Below are 24,644 nucleotides of genomic sequence, written 5' to 3' on the forward strand. Positions count from 1 at the left end.
ACCTCGTAGCCAAGGACATGTCCCCTTCCACTTCCATCTCTCACCAGTTCCTTAGCCTGGAGGGGTTTTGGCAGAAATCCCAGCCACTCTCCTGGGTTTGGGTGTGAGTGCATGGATTTTCAGGATTAGCGGGAGCTGGGATGAGCCAATGCTGAACAAAGCAGGTTTGGAGTCCTGAAGCGGAGCTGAGCCAAGAGTAAGGTGGTTGCCAACAGGGCAGCGCGTGCTCGTGGCTCCCACGCAGCCGGCCCCTTAGTCGGGAGAGGACAGGGCTGTGCAGAACACTGGATTTTTTCTTCCCCTGATTGCAAAGCAGAGCAAATCACCTTTTAACTTTGCTGTTGGTGTTCCCCACGGCAGCCCAGGTGGGAATAGGAGATCTGGCCTGAACACGAGGCTGAATCTGTGTCTTCAACCTGCTGCTGCTCACAGCATCCCTGCATTTTTATCTTCATTCCTGCGTTTTTATCTCCATCCCTGTGTTTTAACTCCATTTGAACCATGGCACTGCTCTGCACCATTCCTGCAGCCCAAGCAACAGAGGATGAGAAAGCAGCTCCTGGCCAGGGCTGGCTGGGGGCTGGTGAGGCTTCTCCCGCACTAGTGGGGAAGATGGTTGGATAACCTCTATTTTCAGGCTTTCCTGAATCAGCTCGAAGCACTTGAGCCTTCCTTTCACTGAATGTATTTGGAAATGAGTAGCAACAGAGTGAGTGAAACACAAGCTGCAGCCAAAGGCAGAGGGAGAAGAAGTAACCCATCCCAGGAGGAGATGCAGGCTGGGAGCACAGAGGAGCAGGGAAGAGCACAAGGAGCTGGTGGCAGCATGAAGATCCTCATCATCAGGACATGCCAGCAGCTTCTCCTGGCCTTCACACCCCCATGCAGCTAAAGCTGGGAGTGTGTCTCAGGCCTGCTCCTAGAACCGACAATAGTGCCCTTGTGGTCAGGAGCCTGGTCCTGGGTGTGAATGTAGCGAGGAGAGGCCGAACTGCTCTGTGTTTGTTTGGCCTTTTGCCCCCGCCCAGGGTGATGGCCATGGGGACACCCAGCTGCCCCTGAGGGCAGTGCAGGAGCCAGAGAGAAGCAGAGACCACAGGCAGAGCTATGTGCAGCTGTGGAAAATTAGTGTCTTGGTGCAAAGACACATCAGCACATGGCAGCAAAGGTTAGGTCCAGGCTGGGTGGGAGTCAGGGCTGTACCTAATTATGCTCCCACACACTCTAGTTGTCTCCTCCTCCATGCTGGGAGCAGGAAGGTTTAGGTTAAGGCTGCTTGAGCCAAGCTTTTGTAGCACCCACAAAACAACATCCTCCAGCAGCAGACCCCAGGCAGACACTGGCAGCGGTTGCAAAGCCCACACTGTGGGTTTGCCAGGTCACAAAATAAACTGGGACTGGCCTATTTAGCAGAGGGAAGCTCATTTATAGCATGACTCCTCACTGCAAATGTAAGAGGTAAAGCATCCAGCAAGGCAGCCCCTTGGTGAATCCTGATCCTGCAGGTGTCAAGGTGTGTTCCCCCACACACCTCCCTGCACATGTGGGCACCTGCCTACCTGATGCAGGGCAATGATGATGCTGAGGATGCTACTAAAGCACCATTGCTGCCTTTCCTGGCCCAAATCTGAGCCACATCATCTGAACTGGAACAGGCAGCTGAAAAATGATCAATTGCAGTGGTAGGGAGGGAGCCAAGCTCCCTCAGTGTTTGGTTTTACTTGCACTCACTGAGTTTGACTTCAGGCATAGTGAAGGTCAGGTCAGGTTTGCAGAGTAACCTGGGGCCTGATAACTGTCCACTTGAGGAAGCAGCTCTGGAGGCAGGTATGGCTCTGACTCCTAGGGGATGACCAGCACATTGGCTCCACGTGCCTGTGAAGGAGCTGGATGTGCCAAGGGCCCCTGCAACCCCCACTCCAGATACAAAGACTCAGCTCTTCAGCTGCTGAGGTCCTTTTTCATTTTTTGTTGTGTATTTTTGTAAAGCTGACAAGGTCCAGCCCTAAGAAATTAAAGGAGCTGAGTTTCCTCACTATGCAGTGTGGTTAGTGTGGGTGACTGAGAGGGGAGATTTGGATGCGCATGGGCTGGGGATGGGGGGTTGTGATCCACAGATTTTTATCAATAGAAAAGGTGTTTTTTATGTCCTCACCATATATGGCTTCTAAAGGCAGCTGCTATTGTGGAGGAAATGAGGGACAAACCCACCTCAGCTTTCTAATTTATGTTCCAGGACAAGATCAATATCAGTAATTAAGTGACACAGTAATTTTCAGCGATTCCACCGCTGATGCAGAGATCTCACTGCTCTGAGCGATGGAATGCATCCTTTCTCATCCTGTCATGTGTCAGCTCTATGCAGCCATTGCAAGTGAGCTCATGCCAATGGCAAGAGCAGAAAAACAGTAAAAGCCAAGCAAAAATCAGTTTCTTGAAACTTATTTTAATATCCATGTCTCATCTGTTGGGTAGAGCCAAAAGAGTCTGGCCTGGTTTAAGTTACAAATTCTTCATACACTTTAAGTAAATGAACAGTGTGGCAACAGGGTCTGTTATTGGAAGTGAAACCCATCTTAACAAGGGAAGTGTTGCAGCCAGAATTCTACCAGGGTTGTTCTTCCCTGCTGTCAGCAGGAAGAAATGCTTCTGACACAAAACTAATCATAGCCCAGAGATGCACACACTGGATGGCCAAGAAACAATGGGACCAGGATAGAAAAAACCCTTTTAGAATTCTCCCTGATGTGGACAGATACCAAATCAGTTTTGGCAAATGAGATGAAGCACCAACCCTGATTTCTCCTGACAGAGGCTGAATAAACATGCTGAAGCTGCTTGCTGGACAATTAACTTCTGGCTTAGAGCAGAAGGCATGGAGAAGGCTAAGAGAGGATGGCAGAGGATTTAAAGATGCAGTATTTCTGTTCTTTGTCTAAAACACTACAGCAGTTTAGACACCACCTTAAATACAGCTGCAAGGGAGTAAATCCAACTAAAAGCCCAAGAGTTGCTACAAAAATAGTAAGAAAAATCAAAGCAGCAGAGTTCTCCACTTCCCTGGCCTGTTGCTTAATTCCAACAGACCGCTCCATTTCCCGTTGGCAAGTTCCTGATCAGCTTTAAGCACAGTATTTGCAGATGATGGCTTACAATAGGGTGGACAAGTGGCAGCTCTGAGTGCATGATGCAGAACAGCACTTGCCAGGAGATGCCACTGGGGTTAAGCAGTGACCCAAAAAGCTGCCACAGCTGTGGGGACAATCTTGGAATTGTCCCACAAAGGATTCCCCAGCCCACAGTGTTCCAGGGACTGAGTTAGGAAGTGCGCATAGGGTGGTTTGGTTTTTAATCACCATCCTGAATTGCTGTTTTACAATGCTCATCTACCCCCCTCAGGACAAACTCTGCTCCTCAACACTGCATCTTTAAATATTTCTGACTAAGAACTCCTGCCACATGTTAGGAGCAGTCCAACCTGGCTGCCACATGTTCAATTGCTGTGCTTTTTGTGTTTTCAGTTTTTCTTCAATGTGGGAGGGAAAAGGAAGCAGAGTGGGAGACTCCCATTTCACAGCACACAGATCCAGCTGAAGGTACAAGATCCCTCCAGGCAGATTACAGGAGGGAGACAATAATTAGGCTGTTTGCTCCTTTCAAGGACATTATCTCATTCCCTGCCATCTGAAATCAGATGCAGTGATGGCAGCAAGTTTCATGAGTCAGCAAGTTTGAAAAGTGTTAAGAGAGAGAGGAAGCTTTGCTGCCAAGTCACGCAACAGAGAGGACCAAACAAGGCTTCAGCTTTGGAATGCTCTAACAGGAACCAGATTAGTAGAGAGCTGTGTGGGCACAGATCACACCTGTGACACCTGAGCCGTTCGCCAATTCCCGCCCACTCTCTGCCTGCCAGCCGAGATCAGGCTCACAAGTGTGGAGAGCTCGTTCTGCATGATGAGCATGATGGGCTGAGTATGCAAAAACAGCAGCACTTCAACACATTAAAAAGGTGCAACCATTGTGAGAGCGATGAAACAGCAGCTGAGATCTTGTGGCAACCTGAGCTGTGACCCACTCTGATCACAGAGTGATGCAGGCCTGTTCTCCAAGGGCTTCACCACCCTCCTGAGAAGGTGAATCATTCGTAAGAGGCCACTCCAAAGGAGCAGAAAGTTGCACCAGCTGTAGAACAGACACTTCCACAAACCTGCTAATACGGGTTTCACTGAGACCAGAAAAATCTTTTCTTCCAAAAAATTGTTATTTTTAAAAAATTGAAATTAATTAGGGGTAAAACACTAACTCTAGTGCCATGAACAGGCAGGATCAACTTTTTTCCCCTCCAAAGGGCAAAGAGTCATATACCATCCCCAGCTGAACCTTGGTGCTTCGAGCTTTTCAGGAGATGTTACCTAAACTTTATTAAAAGAAAAAGAACAATGTTTAAATATCAACACTGGACTAGCCCAGTCTTTTTTCCAAAGTCCACATTCTTCATATGAAGCACACACGGCGTCCTGGATTCCCCAAGGCTGCATGTTCAGAAGTTCACAGTACATGGAACTATGTCTTTTCATATTTTTTTCTTGAGTTTCTCCTCCTTGCTCAGAGCAGCCACCCTGTTGTGGTCACTGACTGGACAAACCTCAAGCCATCTCCTATCCACATGGCTTGGCCTAGATGCCGAAGGCTTTCTTGATGAGAGTTGATGTTGTCATGCTCTATGGATGGAAAAAAGCAAGAGAAAAAAGCACCTGGTACAGGTTTCTTGAGACCCTTGTGGATTCCCCGGTTCCAAATGTGTTTCTGAAAGTCTTTTTGCCGGTTTCTCAAGCAGTTTTTGGCCTATTACTCTGTCTCAGTTTGAAGAGCTGTTATTGGATGATCCAGAGGTTGATGCAATTGCAGCTCCAGCTGGGCTGCTTGTGGATACAGATTTGCGGATGTGAGGCAGCAAATAGGGGTCACAGGCCAGCTGCTGGACATCTATCCGATCCTCCTTTCGATAGGCCAGACACCGCCTGATGAACGCCTGCAGCACCCAAAGCCAAAGCAAGAATTAGCTTTTTCTGACAGAAACAGGAAGCTTTTAACTCTTTGGGAGCAGGGCCAGCGTGACAATCCCAGTGCTGAAATTCCTGCCCTAGACCAACCCAGCTCTTGCACTAAAGCTCATCTTGTATCAGGAGAAGCATGGGCAGAAGGACCCAATGCTCAGTGCTCAGCCTGACAGCTGCTGTAATCATGGAATCACAGAATGGTTTGGGTTGGAAGGACCTTAAAGCTCATGTCATTCCAACCTCCCTGCCATGAGCAGGGACACCTTTCACTAGACCAGGCTGCTCAGAGCTCCATCCAGCCTGGGCTTGAACACCTCCAAGGATGCAAAATGCAAAGCCTCTGATCACTGTGCGATGGGTGAACATTAAATGCAGGACTCCTGCTTGTTTTATGGAAATCAGGAGGCTGGGACTGCCTGTGCTGCCTGACCCTCAAGCTGATTTACCTTTGCTTCTGGTGTGACTACTGGCTTTGGAGGGAACTGCACCTCAGTAGCTTTCAGGATGGTGTTCTCCTGCAAAATATCCTGTTGTGACTGGTTGTGACCGAAGGGCTACCAAAAGAAAGAAAAAAGTTGTTAAAGGTTGGTGTCAGGCATAAAAAGCCCGCAGCTCTAGTGTTTATCATCACCTGACATCAGCATTTTTCCAGACAAGCAGCCCACAACTGCTGGGAAGGTGCTGCGGATACCAGAGGATCAGGACTCATGCCCAACTGAATAAAAGGAATCAAGCTGGAACATGTCTGGCTTGGCCAGTAGGGATCTCCAAGTCCCTTCCAGACCTTTTGAGTCTGTAACAGCATTTGTCATCCGAGTAGGCAGAGATTCACCCACTTGTCTCTGCTGGGCTTCCATGTGTCTGACTGACAGCACTAAGCAGCACACATGTGTCACCCCCGGCTTCCACAACACTTGCTTACAAGGGACTCCCAAAAACAAGAGCCCATGGAATCCTTTCCCTTCTCCATCCTATCTCTTCTGCTGTCATAAAGCAAACTATGTTTTCTGATGGCAAATTGCCTTTTCCGGATCCACACTCTTCCCTTCCAAAAGCTATCCTAAAAAATTCTAAAGTGGGTCTTTGTATCTGTTTTTCCCCTCCCTAAGCTCTTGCAGCCATCAAGACCAACAAAGACTCAGGGCATTGATAGTCTCACAGACAAGACCAGACCAAAACCTCAGACCACGAATGACACACCTGCCCAAAATGGTCTCAGTGGGAACATGCCCAGTGTAAAGGGATATTCTGCAGAATGTAATTTCTGAAGGAAATGCTAAAGGTAGAGCACAACACAGCCTAGTCTATGCCACTCCCTTTCATTAGCATGGACTCTGCCCTGGAACTGATGGCAAGGAGACAAGAGAGCACGTTCAGAGTCTGTGGAGAAGAAAGCAGAAGCCTGGGTTGCCTCCCAAAAGGTTTGGGAAACACCACTAAGAGAAGGAATGAAACACCTTCTTACCTTTCTGCCATATAGACATTGATAGAAGATGACTCCCACTGACCAGACATCAACTTTATTTGAAATCTTTGGAGGTTCTTTCCCAACCACAAAACATTCTGGTGGCAAATACCTGATTAGAAGAAAGTGTTAGAGTTGAGCATCAGCTTCAAGTATTTTCCATTATTTCCTTTAGAACAGAAAATTCTATGATAAGACACTAGCTTGGGACTCAGGGGTCCCATTTAATTCCTGTGCATCTCTGGGCCAAGATCACCAGTGCCTACTCATTCTGGGAACACTGATCTCAAGGACTCTCCAGACACTCGTGTTCTGAGCTAGTCAGCACAGTCAGCTTCTTTTCACAGGAGCACATAAAACAAGCCCATTCTCTTTTATCTTCAGAACTGGTATTTGCTGTTGAAAGGGTTTGGCTAACAATTCCACAATGAAAGCATATAGCCAAAATACATATTTTTAGAAATACAACCCCAGATGCCATGTCCCAATTAAATACATTCAGCTTCACTCAGGGTACAGCTAGTTTCATTTTTAGGAACAGAACTAAAGTGTACAACACAGAATGGCCCAACAAATGTTCTGTTGCCCATAGTGACAGTTTGCAGCTTGGGTGACATCTAAGAGTCACACTCGATGGCACTCACCAAGGATCTGCTCTCAGGCAAGGGTGATATATTGACACTTGGCACAGAAGATAAAAAAGTGCTGGAAACACGAAATTCAGGTGAATCTCTGGGTATATACAACACTGTGAGATTTACATCTTTTTTAAGAGCTAACTACAGATCTTCACCTCCTCATTTCAGAGGAATACTCTCTTCACCTCTCTGATGCATCCGAATTCCCAAATAGATACAGTATTTTCCTCATTCTTGCTTAAGATGCAAGACAGAGCCAGTCTGGACTGTGAAAGAACAGCCAAGCCCCACTCTGGAGCTTGCTATTTCAGCAGCACATGCAGTTTTTCATCAGCCTTTTGAATATGATCTGGTTTTCGAACACTGACCTATTGAACAGTGAAAAGCTGCCAGCCTCAAAAGGAGCTGCGTGACAAGAGTAGTTTCCAGATTCTCAAATCTCTAGTGTGTCAAGCTGTAACAGCCAATGGCAGCACACACAGAGCTGACACACTTCCAGAGCTGTTTATAAACTGTTGTTGACCTTAACTTGCAAGTGCCCCAGGCATCACTTACCAGTAAGTACCAGCCCCCTGCGACGTAAGCTCCATGCCATCAACTGAGTTGTAGCTGTCATCATCCATGATTTTGGAAAGTCCAAAATCTGTGATTTTTATCTCTCCACATGCAGTACCATTGACTAGAAGAATGTTACCTAGACAGAGGAATGAAACAGCCCTTAGGATACACATTTAGGAAGAATAAAATTGCATTGGTCCTGCACTGCACAACGACAAGGGACCTACAGTGAGCTGCATCTGATGTTTTAAACTCTCAAAACCCTGAACTTCAGAGACAACTCCAGGACCGCCAAGTGCTAGAGCTGATCTGCCCATCTTGAATGACCTAGTGACCTCATATTGCATGGAGCCTCCAGATCCTAAGCCCTGTTAGCCAAATGAGCTTCAAGCCCAGGCTGTTTTGACCTCTCCCAAAGGTCCTGTTGGAAGGGCAGGTCAAAAAGGAGGATTAAGAAGTACACATACACAGTTATGACTCATTCTGCCCAGAAGTTCTGACTTGCCCTGTCTTCTCAACACACCAGAAACTCTCTCCTTCCTGACAGTGCTCCCCAGTGACTTTCTAAGCTCAAAAAGGATAATTACTGCTTAGGCAAGGGTCTTTCACAAACCCATCAAGAAGTCAGATCACCATAGTTTTTCTCCAAGCCTACAATAAAGTAGCAGAACTGTGTGTGATGGCAGTGGATGAACCACAGCTCTAGGCAGCTGCACGCAGAATTCAGTCAACTTGGGAACAGCCAGGGAGGAAACACAGTCACTACAACCAGTGCAACAGCACCATCTCCTGTACGCATTCCTCATGCTGCTGCAACTAGTTACACAACACCAATGAGGTGCCACCAGTACAAAGAGACAACCCAGGGATAAGTGCCCAAAGAGATGAATTTACTGGACTAGGAAATAGGAGCCAATATGTACCATCCCAAAACAGAGCATTTCCATTTTTCCCCTCGTGGCTCTTCCCTAGTAGTAGAAAGAAAATAAACACCACCATTTGGGGAGGATCTTCTCCATGGCAGATGTAACTGAATTAACTCAAAGGCAAACCTGAGCAGTCCGTGCATCCTCAGCTTTAGGAGCTGAGACACAATATAAAAAAATGAACATTTCAAAATTAGCTTCTGCCATCAAATTTTCAGGCAAACGATTACAGAAAGAATAAGCCACAAGAATGGGAACATGAAGCACACCAGTAGTTGTAGGAACCTTTATGAAGCAATAACAGAAGCTCTCAACAGCAGAATACAAGCAGGATATTAAGAAAACAAACACAGCCACTTGGTGGTTCACAGTCTAAAATGTTAACACCTCCTGGATTTACATGTTACACTTCCTTGTTTTATATTGCAATTCTGGAAGACAACATCCTCTACGCATTTTCCAAATGTTCTATGCTTTTTATGTTTTTTTCTTGTTGCAAGTTAGCTTTCCCAGACAGCTGTCTTCTTTCTGCTGTCTGACCAAAGGAAACTTCCTCATATTACCCATAACCCAACACATTTCCTTAGGATCCTTTAGCATGACAGCGCAGCATACCTGGTTTAAGGTCATAGTGTATGATGGGAGGTTTGATTTCATTTAAGTATTTTAAAGCATTCACAATCTGCATGATAATGGATCGTGCCTCTTTCTCCGACATTAGCTTGTGCTGTTTCAGGTAGAAGTCCAGATCATTTCCCTCACAGTATTCTAACACTGTACAAAACCTGAAAGAAAAACAGGCGTTGTTGCAGTTAACATACCTGATAGAAGCCAGAACATTTTGTGACTGCTCGTCTATAACTCACCTATTTGGTCAATATATTAAATTAAGAGTCCTTCAGCCTATTAATCCCTTTCTAAAAGTAAGCTACCAGGAGCACAGGTCTCAATGCTCAACAGTACAAAAGGTCAGAGATACCCATTAAATACCCAGAGGCTGAAAGCTGTATCAGCTGTGGCATCTGCCCAGGCCAAGAGCAGGATTTACCAGTATTTTAGCAGATAGAATACACTGCATTGGTTTGTGAGCTGGAGTCCCTAGAAAACCAGTGTATGCTGCAAGTATGGCTCAGTTATCTCTGCAGTAAAGTCTAACATTGGTGTGGACACCTTCTTGACTCTCCTAGAAAGTTTTAATTACTTTGCCTTTAGTGAATAGGTAAACCACGGGAAAGGACAGAGCAACACAACTTACGAGTCAGTATCCAGTGAGAAGTAGTCGTATAGTTTAACTATTCGAGGGTGATCCAGTTCTTTGTGAATTCTGTACTCCCTACATGCATGTCTGAAAACAGCAAAGTCTGAGCATTAGTCATACAAGTGACTTAATTCTAATTTCTCCAGATAGTGAATCCAGACATAGCACACAGCATCCAGCTTCAATCAAACCCATGCACGTTCTTCAGACAGCTTCAGAAAAATTAAGCGAAGAAGGAACTGCACAGCTCTTGGGAACCACAGAACCTGAGTGCAGCTCCAACCCTGGCAACGCTACAAAATAACTCATCTTGATTAATGGTACTGTTTGCCAAAATAGAATAACCTCATAAATCCTTAAGAGATCCAAGATATCTGAATACAAAAATCAGAAAGTTCTAGAAGAATTCCATGGTGTTTAACAGCCTAATCTCCAGGCTTCAAATTCAGCTTAGTTTGTCCCAGTGACTTGTTGGGGAATTAAGAACACAGCTTTATCTTGGAAGTCCTACGGAGAAGGCTTGGCTGTCACTCTGCAAAAGTTATCTAACCCATAGCATTAAGGAGTAAGTTACCAACAGCAAAAGGCTTCCAGTGAAGAGTGTCTTCCTAACATTTAATTTAACCCTGCTCTCTGTCAGGCTGGAGCCATTCCTCCCTTCTCCTGTTACTCCATGCCCTTGTAAATAGTCTCTTTCCATCTTTCTTGCAGGCTCCCTTCAGGTAGTGGAAAGCCACAATTAGGATGACTTACCCTAGGAAACAAAGGAAAGGGGGAGGCTTCCAGGGAGCACAATGCAGGTGTGTACCTGAAAGATGGGCCGGAAAAACTATTTCCCATGGAACTGCTTGAATGTTTCAGAGAGAAGGCACTTCAGCACTTCCCTCACATAGCACTGATGCTTTAAAACGCAGAGGTAAAGCGTTTATACAAAACCCTGTGTGTGTATGCACATTTAATACATTTCTCATCTAACCAGAACTTTTGCAAGTAGCTACTGGGACAAAAAGTGGCTTTTGAAATGTGGCAAACACAGAAGAAAATTGGCAGCCTGTTCACAGGATAACCAAATGCAGGAGGAACTGGGAAACATGGCTGGCTGCTTTGTAAACTCACTTACTTGTGGTAGTTTTCCTTCTTCTCATCCCTCCAGTTTTTATTTAACTGGTGTATTTTCACAGCTACATATCTCTGTTCTGTTAAATCAAATGCCTGCAGAAAGAAGAGCTGAAAATCAGTAGGAATCATGGGCTCAAGTTAATACTGCAAAAGCAGACAACCAATATTTCCACCCAGGAAATCAGCATTAAAACATAGTGAAGGAAAAGAAAATGCACATTTTAATGCAGTAAGTTTCACTAATGAGTTCAAGGAACTCTGAAAACAACTGAATATTCTGTACTTTGATCTGACCTTCCCCACGGAATCTAACTCACACTGCATTGATTTTGGCATTTTACTACCAGAGTTACACAGGGACCAGGAAGACCAAATTACTAAAATATAGAGTTTTTATACCGGGAAAGACCCTGCTTTTATTGTCCCAAGTCCAAAATTCATTTTCTACACTTGGGTTAATAAAAAACAACTACCAAAATACAGAAGATTTTTCAGTGCTTTGTTTTACACTGGTAGCTCAGCTTGAAGCATAATGTTTCAGCACATATAAAAGCTGGAGAGTTCAACAGCAGAGCTGTGTGATCTTGTGCTTTTATCCTTCCCTCTACTTTTTTATTATTTAAACAATCCTTATAGAATGGATGTCTGAAATTGCACTCACAAAACAATGCAGAAATCTTTTACTTTCCCTGAAAGCAGCAACAATTAACAATGATTTTCAGGATGGGACAAATGCTGTGATCAGCAAACAGGCATAATGTGTGTTCATCTCAAAAGCTGTCTACTTAATTCCTAATGCTTAAAAGATTTGCCAAGATCCTGGAGAAGAAGGGTTAAGTATTTCTTTGTTTTAATAACAGTTAGAACTCTTAAGAGCAGGCAGGCAGAAAACATTCATACCCTCCTGCTTTCATCTGTGAAGCCAAAACTTTCTTTTGCTTAGTCAGCAAAGCAGCTCAAAGCACTTACACACCTCACACTAATTTTTTCCCCCATCTGAGCAGTCTAGTCCCCTTAGTTTAGGTTCTTGTTGTTGTGCCACATCAAAATAATAAAGCACTGTGAAATTTCCAATATTTGCATTGGCACAATTATTTCCATTCTAGCCAAATTCAATATGAATTCCAAACTTCTGAGTACAAATGGGGAATATTGAGAACTGGAATAGCTCTAAGTGTAACTGCCAAATAGCAAGCACCAAAGTATCCCAGGTCTTGGCTGTTAAAAGTGCTGACACACCAGGAATCCTCAGCTCTAAGGAAGTCTCAAAACTACACAAACATGTACTGCCCCCAGTCTGCTATTTCAGAGGGCAAAATGAAGGCATCAGAAACAAATCCTTACACCCTCAGGAAGTACAGGCTTTGCTCTTATTATTGGAACTATTTTATCTTATTTACAGAGATGTTCAGACTTGTTGTGCCATCTCAGTAACTGCAGCTATTTGTACGCAGCATTTGAAGAAACAAGTGGTTGCTTCTTTGTCCTAACAAAAATTGAAGACTTGGTGCAACGTTTTTTGACACATATTTCAAGGAAATTTGACCGCTGAGGACAAGGCCAGCACCAACTCTGACGTCTAATGCAAGCCAGATGCACCATGAGCGGTCCTCCCTTCTTCCCTCCATAACTCACACAGCATTGAGAAAACAAGTGTAAAAACTGCTTCCTGCAGATCCAGATTACACCAGACTGCCACTTCCAAATTACCTTATATACTTCACTGAAGCCACCTCTACCCAGAAGATGTAGCAACAAATATCTATCATTTAGCGTTGGATGGTCTTTAAATCTGGTGAGAAAGACATGGTTTAAGAAGAGAGAAATAATTATATCCTCTGCACAATAAATTACAGCTACTGCATAGCTAAGAAACTGACAGAGAAATATAATTGTGTTAATGACTGACAAATTTGATGTTATTTGATCACTCTGCACCAATGAAAAACTATTTAATGGCACCTTGATGCATTTGGAAGCCTTTGTCTTATGTGACCTTCAAGCTATAACAGTAGCACCGCACAATCAAGTGACTATTGAGTTATAACATCAATTTAATAAGTATTAAGTGTTTCCCATGATGAAAAGACTGTTTCTCATTATGAAGAGAACAAATAAAATATTACTTTAAGTTCTTATCCCTGAATCCCATGTGCTTACTGTGAATTATCTTCATTGTGTATCCTTTTCAACTCCCTGATGTGCAGATTTCTAACCCTCTCTAGCCGTTCCAGCTCCGCCTGGATCTCTGCTTCTTCCTGCACAAGGAAAAACCAAAAGGAAAACACAACACTCTGTAAGGTACTGCAGGTAGTATTTCTGCTTGATTTATGGAAACACAAATGCAATTCCACTTCTGAAGAGGTTATTAGCATAAAACTTATCTGGGAGATTAGAGAGATGGTCAGAGTCAATTTGCAGTCATGTGGCAAGTAACAGGAATGAAAACTGACTGGGCAATTCTGTTCACACTACACAGACAGGAAGAGACCTCCTTTACACATCCTTGTTTGTAGTATTTTCTGTAGTTAAGGAGCCTTGTTGCTGTGGTCTTGCTCCTTCCCTAAGTAAGTTCTATGCAACTGTTTTTGAAGGAATTTCAGTTCTGGTTGGACAACAGAAAGAAGACAGCCCTCAGCAGCAAAAGCAGGGATGTCATGATGCCACATGGGACAGGGCAGCATCTGGATAGGATGGGAAGCGTGAGAGAATGACATTATATTCTACTAGTAGTAACTGCTACAGCAGGTTAGAGTGCTCCTCAATGTCATGTGGAAGTTCTGACACAGTGTTTGTCTAGATGGAAGTTTTGGTGCCCTTAAAAATGACACAAGAATTTACCTCACTGTGGCCAGGGCTGCAAACCCTCAATTCAAACGTGCTCCCTGAGCAGTACAATTTGTGTATGCGACACCGTTACCCATCTGTCTTGTGACTCTGCTCCTTCCCTTTCCAACCAGTTTTATTTTTAGACATAAAGAATGAGCCAGTTTCCAAAAGTGGAGAAGGATAAGCACAGCTTCAGACAATGCCACAATCCCAACACATTACTTCATTTTCCATTAAGGTCCATTTCCAAATGGATTTCCCCATTCCAGGGTGGCAACATTACATGCCAGGATAGATGGACCTGCAGTTAATCCCCTGGAGCAATGTAGGAGGTGTAGAGCCAGCATGCCTCCAGCATTCTCCTGCCCATACCACTTCTCTTTGTTCATAGGTCAATAAAGCATAATGGGCAGACTGCTAGCAGATTCTGGGTGTGGAGTAACTTTCCCTTACACAGAAAATAACAAGGAGTACAGATGCATTAATGAGGCCTTGCATTCAACTTGTGTGTCAAGGTTACAGGAAAAAAACTAATGAGCACCACCTGAGAAGGGAAGGGGCACTCCAGCAAGACATTTGGTTCTTCTTTGGTTCAGTTCTAAAAGAAAACTCCCTGGCCTTAGCAGAGATTGCACCTAACTGGGAAATGGCAGAAGACATCTGCTTTTTTCCAAGTATTTCATCTGTTGAAGTGCCCCAGAAAACTTTTAAGTAAGTCACTGCAATCACTTTCAAGGTAACCAACAGCTTATCTAAATATAACCTCACTTGCAGGTACAGTTCCTACTGAGGTCAAAGTATTTGAGAACATATGTGCATTGCAGCTGCCTGAACAGGACTGGTTTTTAACAACCCAAGAGATTTTATTGGACTGATAATGTTGGTTACTCAATAATGCAAAGAAATGGAGAAGTCAATAACTGTTGCATTTTTTTGCTATGTTCTTATAATTTTCTTCCCTTGGTCCATTCCTTACTGCTCCCCCATGTTATACACATTCAGAGCCCAGCACCAGGCAGGTCACAGTGACAGAAGATGTATCAAAAAAGTAGAACTCTGCATGAAATTCTACCTGCAAGGACACAGAAATCTATTTATTGAAGCAAAGAACATCTTCTGTGAGTAACACCATCCAAAAACTTATTACAAATCCTGGTTATCCCCTCCAAGCACAAAACCCTCTTGATTATCAAACGAGTAGTGATCTCTACAGAGAAATGCTCTTTTTCACAGAAAAAGCCTTTGCTGCAACTAGTCCTTACCTTTTTAAGGTGACCTAGTCGGAGTTTGAAGATTTCCTCCTGTTCATGGTATTCTGCTAATGTTAACCTGCATAAAAAAGAAAGACTCAACACATTAAGTTCCCAAACATGATAAAGTGAACAATCTGCAGATGTACATTGTCAGTGGAAGTAACAACTCCACAGAGTACATCAACAGCCAGCATGAATTTTTTTACACAAACTCTGCAACCCGTATCTTTTAACAGTAAGTCTAAAGGAGGACAAAGCCTTAAACCTCAACAACATCCATTAATTTCAAATTCAAGTCCTGAATAACACCTATCTAGATTACTGACTGACTTTTAATGAAGACAGCTAAACCATAATCTAAACATAAAAAAGTGAAGCCCAAATATTCCACATCTTATTTTTCCATGTAAAGTTTGCTTTACTGACTCATTTTCAAATTTTCTTTGTAATAAAAGCTGGATAATTCAACCCAGAGCTATTCACTCTGAGACTAGAAGCACACCTGGCCACATAGCCACTGGAAACAGAACAATGATTGGGATTCAGCACTTTTTCCTGTTTCAGGTTCTGCCAGGTGGCTTCCAGGAAAACCTCGGGAAATTTACTTTATTGTATTTTTGACCTCATGTGTAGTTAGGAGAAGCAATGGGTAAGGGAAACAATTCCTTATTTTATTTTTAGTAAATGACATGCAAAGCTTCTGCTCTAGGTGGCTGGTCAAAAGAAGCTTCATAATGTTTTCAATGTCTTCCACACTAAGCACACTTCGGGCAACGCACACTAAAACAGTGACAGAGCCCATCACTAGTGAAATGCAGTGACACACTGAGATCTCTAGGATTAGAAAAACAAATCACTATATTAATTGTCTCATTACTATCAACAAGGAATTTGGTAAAAGCATCACTTATGAACATGTTGCCCTTATAGCTGCATCTGTTCACTCTGTAAACAAGACCTGCATGTGACAGCATATAAGCATTTTTTTTTAAACCCAAAAACTGAGTTCAAAGCATATCCCAGGAGGATTTCTGCAACAGCAGTTATACTCTACACAGTACTTCACACAAGGTTAGTGCAGGAGGTCTCCAGAGCATTAACACCTCAACTTCTTTCAAGGGGGGAACCGAGTCTTACATCTGTGCAGGGAGACCTTATTCAGTAAACTGAGAGGAGAAAGCATTCAGCTCATCAAGTGCTCATCATGAAATGTTTCAGCTTCCCTCTGTTGATAATGCATGGAGTCGATTGAAACAAGACCTAAAGCAGTTGATAAATTTAATGGAAAACTCATAAGCCAAGTTCCCCATGAAAGAATCTCAAGCAGTAGGAACTGCTTATTAGGAATTAAAAAACAAACACAGAAAACAAAGCCAGTACCAAAATGGTCACATGTTGTCTCACTTCATAAAAAACAGCTGAGGGCCCTAAGCTGGATTTGATCCTTGTGAATTCCCTCCAACTCAGGATATTCTGCGATTCTATGATTCTAATTCACACACAGAGCCTGAATTTTAATTAGATTCAGATAATCTAGAAGACTGTTGTAAGAGTTTAGGTCTTTGTGATTTGGTGATTCTTTTCTTGTGCTGTGTAAGGAATAAAGAGAAAATTGAATAAACCAGCAACAAGGTTTGTACATATGTTCATGCACGAATAATAAACACCATCTCATTAGGGCAGGGATGTAACTAGCACCACCAAGCTAAGAAAGCCCAAAATAGTCTGCCACAGCAATCATCACAAAAATCAAGGGGGCTGTGAGACAAACACCATCCTGTTTCACAGAAACATGCTGGAAACACCCTACCTACCTCTAGCGCAGCTGAAGGCTACCCAAACTGCCCTAATGAATCCCAACCAGCCCCAGCACCTTCCTGAATGAAAACTTTCTCATTCATAGGCTAGAAAACTCATTTTGGGAGAGCTTGTATTTAAATTTGCATCACAGGACCTTCCTCTCCTTTTTAAGACACAGCAAGAACCAAAAACCAAAAAGGAATTTGGCTGCCGGATTCTCATTCAATTTTAGAGACGTTTATATTTAAATTGCCTAAAAGTCAGCCTCTGTAAGAATTCCGCAATGAAAAGCCTCCCTCCAGAAGTCATAAAATTTTGCTCCTGATACACAGTGGTCCAATAAATGCCCTTACTGGGTAACTAACGATTAAGAAAGTAGTCAGTCACTCCAGCTGCTACAGATGACTTGCAAAAATCCCATTGCTTTCACATAAGCTACCATGCTCCACATGAACCATATCCATACCCTGGCAAGCAGTTCTTATCAAGCACACAAAAAGTAGCTTTTCTAAACCACAAAGATATCACCTTAAAATGTATCAGTGAAGAGTGATAAACCAGCAAGAAACAGAAAAGAAGATTTGGGAGGCCAAGAGGCTTCCTGGCAGAGCATGGTAAAGCTGGATTATGCCAGGGTAGGCTCACAGCACAAGCAGAAGCATCATAGACATGATCAGGATTCCCAGGGCACATCAGCAGAACCTGTCCTGCCATATCTCCAGAATAAGTCACACTACAGTTGCACCAACTACTGGAGAAAAAGAATCTCACAAAAATAGTGAAAGCTCATCCTGCCCTTCAGAAGTGAAAGGGTGCCACAGTGAATAGCAATGTTTCAAAATATCCATGTACATTCTATTTGTTTCTCTCAGCTCAAACTTGGCAATACAAAAGGATGATTTTAAAGTTTTATTTGTTCTTTTCAGGCTCCCTTGGCCAGAACAAGGGGGAAATGTCTTTAACCAACTTAGTTATTTGTAGGAAGCACACAGCGCCCTTGATCACAATTCACTTGATCTGCAGGTACCTGCACCCAATTTGGAGGGCACAGCCCTGGAGCCGAGTGCACCCTGAATATCAGGATACACCCAGCCTTGTGCCATCTCTGCTGAGACTGTGAAGGCAGTGGGAGCTTTTGTTCCACATATCCTCTTTTAAAGATTAAGACCAAGAATTCAAAAGCCTTCTGTAACTCTAAGGTCAAGCCAAGACCAGGAGATTTTATAATGAAAAATGAAAAGTCTCAATGAGGGTTATGGTATCAGCCTACAGCAAAAAAATGAAGTCTATAAAGCGAACTAGGAGAAGGTAGGGCTAAGTCTCTGACTAAATGTATTTCCAACTCACAAAAACTCCTGAAAAAATAATGTTCTAAATTTCTTTTGAGCCCCAGCTTTACTCTAGAAGAATATCAAGTCTCTTACAGCATCAGGAGCTTCAAAAGAGGCAGGGCAGGCAAAAAAAAAAAAAAAAAAAAAAAAAAAAAAAAAAAAAAAAAAAAAAATCCATGAGAAGAGTAGCACTTCCACCATTTCCCTGAGTCATGTATGTGTGAAGAACTGTTTTGGAAAACAAGCCAATGGTCAATGTATTGTCTCTATAGGGAGCATCTTATTTCTTCAGCATCCCAAATGAATTGTTTCGAAACTCTTAACTCAGAATTCTTCACAGTAAATACACAGAAATCAAGGCTTCTAAATGTGTACAATTTTGTTTTCCTTAAAAAACAAAGCACCACATATACCCTGACACCACTATAAATTCTGAACTTGCAACACTAAAGTCAGAGCCCACTTTTTAAACCTGACCACAACAGGAATATTGAAAAAGTTACTGGACTCATAAAAAAATAAAGTTAAGCTCATACAAAGTCTGGACTCAGCAACGATCCTTGCTTTAGTTCAATGAAAACTATTTAGAACTGGAGCCAGATGTTGTTGAATGCCAGGCTAATTTCACAACATTCATTTGTGCATGGAGTGAAGCCCCGAGGCAAGGGCAAGATTCCACTTCCCAGGAGATATTTTGTGCTCTAATCAAAGCCTGTGGCTTTGCCATGCACCAAGAAGGCCACAGAACCTACGTTTCATTTTCTGCTCCGTTGGTCTTGTTCTTGCGCTGCTTCTGCTCGGTGCTTGCTGGCGGGGTCTGGCCCATCGCTGGTGGCTTCCGCTTTGCTAACATTTTTCGTTGTCTCTCTATTTCTTCCCGCTGGGAATTGATCCTTTCCTGTTGCCTGAAAAGCAGAGAGGAGAAAAAACATGACACAGATAACTAAGGGTACGCACTTGGTTGTCTTCAGTATCTATTCTCACCAGATTTGAGCCATGAATTTCAGATCAGTTGTACTTGTAAGATTTGTAACAAAATATTTTTGTACAGAAAAGGGGGATGTGCTGAACATGAGGAGTCAGAGTTTTAAAGGTATTTTTACATAAAACAGGATTCTTTTTCAGGCTCACAGAAATCTTTCAGAAAGTGAAAGGTTTAATTCATGCAGAGGACATCCAAAGGAATTGCTAACCCCATGGAAACCTGGGATCCATAGCAAGTCACTAACTTTCCACGCACTTTTTCCTAGAAGCCTCTGTTAAGAGATCTCAGACTTTCCTGTTAAAACTATTCCTGAAGTCTAGCACTGTCTGAGAAAGTATCCTTACACTTCAAAAGTACAGTTTAACTATCCAAAATTCTCTGGAATATAACCAACATCATTCCCAATTTCACTAAGGAACTGTCTCCCCTCCAAGATAAAAAGACCATTTTACAGTAATAAAAGCACTCTTGAAATTTCAAGTCTAAATGACCTAAGCATTCACATACCTAATTCCCTTTTAAAAAGGGACTGAGACTGCAGCTAAGTATTCCAGAAGTATTTTTTCCATGTCTTACAGCACAAACTAAGGAAGAATTATACAGTTCTTAATCTGTCCCTAATAACGGCTGCACCTCCCTATCAGACTACAGAGAAGCGATGTGATTTTATAGGCTTACACATAGCTCTCTAGTGCAATTAATTTGCCAAGTCCTACTTAAAGGTCTAGGCCAGGTGGGAATTGACTGGATATTTCCATTAGCATTCTGCATAAAGGATCTCTGATCTTGATTTCCAGGTTTCTGCAGCCCATTTGATCACTGTTACCAGAAGGCAAAACAAGTTTAATAGTATGGATTTTCTCTTTCAAGCTTTTCCACTTTCTACTTAAGGGAAAAAAATAAAGTGCAAGCTAATTAGCTTTCTTTGACTAATATATGCAAGGATGCAAATCAAATTGACTGACTCATTATATATGTGAGATTTTGGCTCACCCCTCCACCCCAAGCACCACACAGCCGGTGGGTGCACTGGCGATTCCTGACAGGTAACAACAACTCAAACCATTTCATTTCAGTTCAAGTCTCTGGAAGTTTCAATGGAAGTGGATTTCTCACTTCAGTGTGAAAAAGTTCCCCCAGTCAGGAGTTCCTATCCCATCCTTCCATGCATCAGTCACACCATTCTCACATTCTGATGTGCAAGACATCACACACAATTGCTAGGGCTGTTTTCCATTTCTGCCTCTGAAGTTAAAGACAATCCTGTTTGTTCTCACTTGATGAGGTTCTGGAAGGCATAGCCATCTGTCCACTGCTCAGTGAAGGACGCGCCGTGCCTCACTGTGGTGAAGTGCCCCAGCCTCAATCGATCCTGCATGCTCTTATCTCGGCATGCCATCTTCTCCTGCTTTGACTGCAAGCAAAATAAAGCCACATAAAAATACAAGCCATAAATTACTAGCAAAGGGCTGCGCTGCATTTTAAATCACCACCAATTCTTTCTGCTTTCTATTATTTCAGTTCTGATTATCTGAAACTTAGCTGAATATCATTGATCAAACTACTGCTGGTGCTTCGCACTCATCTGGCAGGCATTTGTTCACCATCATGACGTTTCAGCCTCACTCTTCCCTCCTGATGACTGCCTAGGCAGCTCACCCATCCTATGATCAGTTGAGATCAGCCTGGCTGCAGGATTAAAATTATCCCTTTGTATCAGCAGCTTAGCTAGACTGCAGAGCCGGCTCTGACCAGGCCCTTATTCAGAAGGTGAAGAAAGAAAATGTACCTTGGATCACTATTCAGACTAAGATACAGTGATCAGCCAGCTCAGTCCTACTCTTGTACCATGTCCAGAAGTGACACAATCTCAGCTAGGTCACCACTCTAGAGAGGAGTGCCCTGCCCAGCCAAGAATCAGCTCTGTGACAAAATCAACTCAAACAGACGGCATGTTCCAGCCAGCAGCCAAGTGGCTTTGCCCATCCAGTGCCCACAAACAATAAGGTGTAACTGGCCAACAGGTGAAAAGAGCAAACATCCCCACATCAGGAAAGCTGGAAATCTTTCAATACAGAACCAGACTGGATGCTGGTGAACCTGGCACTGTCCCTAGTGTGTTGTTTTCAGTGTTACACAAAGCAAGCATCTCCAACTTTGCCATTTGAAAGAAGGAATGATCTAAATCACCTACCCATGTCCCAGAGCTTATCTGCAATTCCACTGTACAATGGGACACTGCTCCTGCATTCCCAGAGCTGCAGAGTTGCTTTTCAAGTGTATGGGTTTCCAAATCAAGCAATGCCTGCTGCATTTAGAGACCTTTCATTTAAGCAAGAGATCACTCTGCCACTGTGCAAAGTGACCAGATCTGAACATTCTGAACCACTTTAGTCTTTGGATTACGCTCCAGTTCACAGAGAAATTATTTAAGACAGAATTTCAGTTATCTTTTTTCACTAAAGCAACAGGAACAGGGTTTTACTGCTAAGAAGATAAAGATGCTTTCAAGGACATGAACTATGACTGCAGAGATGTGCCCTGCTCACCTTTTCTATAAGAAGCTTCTTGCTCATCGTTACACATCGATTCAACCGCTCCTTGTACTTCTCCAGCATCTTTTGCTGCTCGTCTATCTGCCGTCTCAAATCACAGTTGGCCTAAAAGTGAACAAAGAACAAAGCCTGTGACTTTAAACCACCCAGAGGAACCAAACTAAGTATCACTTCAGAAGAAGTTTCTCCAGCTAGCCATGGGGATCAGATTAAAGTCAGCAAACCAGCACGATAAAAGAACTGGTTTTGTTTAGCAAAACATCCAAGATAAACTCTCAAGTTTTTAACTCACTCACATCTTAACACCCCTCTAGAACAGAGAAGTTCCGTCATCTTGGTTTACATGTAAGGAATAAGGCAGAAAGAGACTAAAGACAAGCAAAAGTTTTTTTGGTTTTTTGGGGTTTTTTTGCCTTTTTTTTTTTTTTTTTTTTTTTGTTAAACATTTAAGACCTTGCCACAGCTATCAAGTCTCAAAATAGCTTAATCATTGCTGGACTATCCTCCCTCTTTAGCCCACAATATTGGCAGAGGAAAAGGATGGAGGAACTCTTTGTATTTTCAGTTAAATTCTTGTTTGGGTCACTTTCCATCAGCCCTTCTACACAGACTGCTCCCAGTGGTAGCTGCTGCTTCACACCACCACAGCATGCAGCAGGACTGTATGTGCAACCACTTTCATTAATGAGAGTTAAATGTAACCATTTCCCTTTCAACTAATAGTCTAGTAAAAAAACAAACAAAATTAATGGAAAAAAAATCTACTTCCTGCTTCTTGAGTTGTTTCCCACAAGCTCACATGTGCCCTACGTCTCCAATTAATTTGACTGAGCTCTTTCAGGTGCTGAGACCAGACACACTCCCTTTAATAAGCTTTCTAATGCTTTTCAACACTTCACAAGATATGCCTCTCCAGCTGATGAAAGCTAAGTCAATTAGAACTCCTCAACTACGACAAGATTCTTGATTTGAAGGTATTTATCTTTTACTGAAGAATACTAATAAGTTAAGAGCTTTATTCTTTTAGTTTGGCCAAAGGATGTTCTCATCTCTACACATGCCTCTGATTTTCCTGAATGAGCATTTCAAAACATAGCTTCCCAGGCTACTGGACATGCTGCCAAACGAAAGGCACAATCGGCTCCTCAGGACTTAGAAGAAGGGAATAACTGGGTGGAAGAAAAAGGGAGGAACCATCCCTGGAAGTGTTAAAAAAATGTGCAGATGTGGCACGTGAGGACATGGTTTTGTGAGAACATGGTAGTGCTACACAGATGGCTGGACTTGGTGATCTTCAAGGTCTTTTCCAACCTTAATGATTCTGTGAATTCTGCACAGGTTTGCCAGCAAAATACACAAGTGTGCAACAGATCAAAGGGAGGTCAGCACTGCTGAGGACACAAACAATTGAGATACAACAACTCTGCATTGTATGTCCCCAGACACTGCTTAGGTTCAAGCAGGCCCAAACAGCATCCACAGGCCAGGCAATTATACTGCTGGTAAGGAATCACTGGATTTGTCTTACCTTGCACATGTTGGTTCTACAGCTGGTATACAAGCCCCTGCTTTGCAGCCTGGCTGGTACAAGCATTCTGAGTACCTTGAAATAGCAGCTTATAAAGGAGTTCTCCCACTTTAAATACTTACTCTTAATAAGTCATCTATCCTCCCCTCCTTCTTCTCCAAGTCAGAGTTCTTACTGTTTTCTAGTGCTGATATTTTTTCCATTGTGAGGTCAGACTGTAGGAAAAAATCATCATAAACTATGTTTAAGACAAATGGGTCATGTTTTGAATAGTCAGCACTAATGTCCCAGTGTACCCCCCTCTGATCTGAACTGCTGCGTCTCAGAAGAACTGATCCCCTGCATCCTGGCACTCAGACGAAGAATGTTCTCCATTACTCATTTTGTTGTTGCATGGTGGGCTCCTCCAGCACAGAGCTCTGAAGAGCACAAACTGGTAACTCTCAACAGCCTATCATATCTTCTGTGTCCTGTGAATTTTATATTTATAATTTAGTTTTGCACACTCTTTGGTGGTGTCTATGCAGGAAAGCTTGTACAGAAAAAAAAGGCTTAAGGAAAAAACCCCACACCAAATCCCAGTCCTTAGCTGAATATCAAATTTATGATCTTTCATGTGCACAGACAACCATCTGCAGACAAAAACAACACCTGTGGACTCTAAAGTGGTTCTGACAGAAAACTAAGGCATTCATTTTAAAATATTGTAACAGACTGAGAGCAAGAGTACTGGGCACAAACTTTTGTTTCTGATAAACTGATGTAATAGTACCCACTGGGGACAGAAGCTTTATAGCTGTTGAGTGAAAACCATCTGGAAAGTTTTATTGGGTGCAGAACATCTCAAATACCTTCAGTGAAGCAGTGAAGTGAGAGTTATACCCAGGAACAGAACCACACTATATTCTTTGAATATTTCAGATTCAGCACTCCAATTAAAGGGTGGGGAAGAAAAGGGGAAGGAGTCAGTATGTACATGAACACAGAATCTAAAGTAGCCAAGTCAACACAGAGCAAACTCTCTAGGACTGCACACAAATTTCACACTTGTGGTTAGCAGGCGCCTATTCCGTTTCTGAGAAGAGATGGCAGAGACTTACCTGTGGAGCCATTATAAAACTGTTCTCCAAATGTCAAGCTTGCCTGGAAGCCAACACCATGGAGTAAGAGACAAACCTGACCGACTGTTGCTTCCTGACTTATGCCCAGTAGGGAAAAGCTCAAACAGAGCATCTGCCATCACGGCACATCAAGCAAGATGGACCTAAATCCCAAGAGACAAAGAGGTGGCCTGGGCAGGTCACCTCACCTCTGATTCAACTTGGTTCATGCTTCTTTG

At 43.0% G+C, this 24,644-nt stretch overlaps 1 protein-coding gene across 10 annotated transcripts in view; it reads right to left on the minus strand.

Moving 5' to 3' along the window:
• Positions 1–2,426: 2,426 nt before the first annotated feature.
• The window catches only part of TLK2 (tousled like kinase 2), a 43,647-nt gene continuing 21,429 nt past the window's right edge, over positions 2,427–24,644 (minus strand). For all 10 annotated transcript variants that reach the window (XM_056512334.1, XM_056512331.1, XM_056512326.1 and 7 more), the window contains 14 exons: positions 23,428–23,520; positions 21,772–21,882; positions 20,500–20,636; positions 18,990–19,142; positions 15,116–15,182; positions 13,185–13,282; positions 12,735–12,816; positions 11,026–11,117; positions 9,903–9,992; positions 9,263–9,432; positions 7,719–7,857; positions 6,526–6,637; positions 5,507–5,614; positions 2,427–5,032 (listed from right to left, as the gene is read on the minus strand). In XM_056512334.1, the coding sequence (XP_056368309.1) occupies positions 4,859–5,032; positions 5,507–5,614; positions 6,526–6,637; positions 7,719–7,857; positions 9,263–9,432; positions 9,903–9,992; positions 11,026–11,117; positions 12,735–12,816; positions 13,185–13,282; positions 15,116–15,182; positions 18,990–19,142; positions 20,500–20,636; positions 21,772–21,882; positions 23,428–23,520 (1,626 nt within the window). In that variant the 3' untranslated portion in view covers positions 2,427–4,858. The remainder of the gene's footprint in view (positions 5,033–5,506; positions 5,615–6,525; positions 6,638–7,718; positions 7,858–9,262; positions 9,433–9,902; positions 9,993–11,025; positions 11,118–12,734; positions 12,817–13,184; positions 13,283–15,115; positions 15,183–18,989; positions 19,143–20,499; positions 20,637–21,771; positions 21,883–23,427; positions 23,521–24,644) is intronic.

The sequence above is a fragment of the Oenanthe melanoleuca genome, chromosome 27 (assembly GCF_029582105.1).
Source record: "Oenanthe melanoleuca isolate GR-GAL-2019-014 chromosome 27, OMel1.0, whole genome shotgun sequence".
NCBI lineage: Eukaryota > Metazoa > Chordata > Aves > Passeriformes > Muscicapidae > Oenanthe > Oenanthe melanoleuca.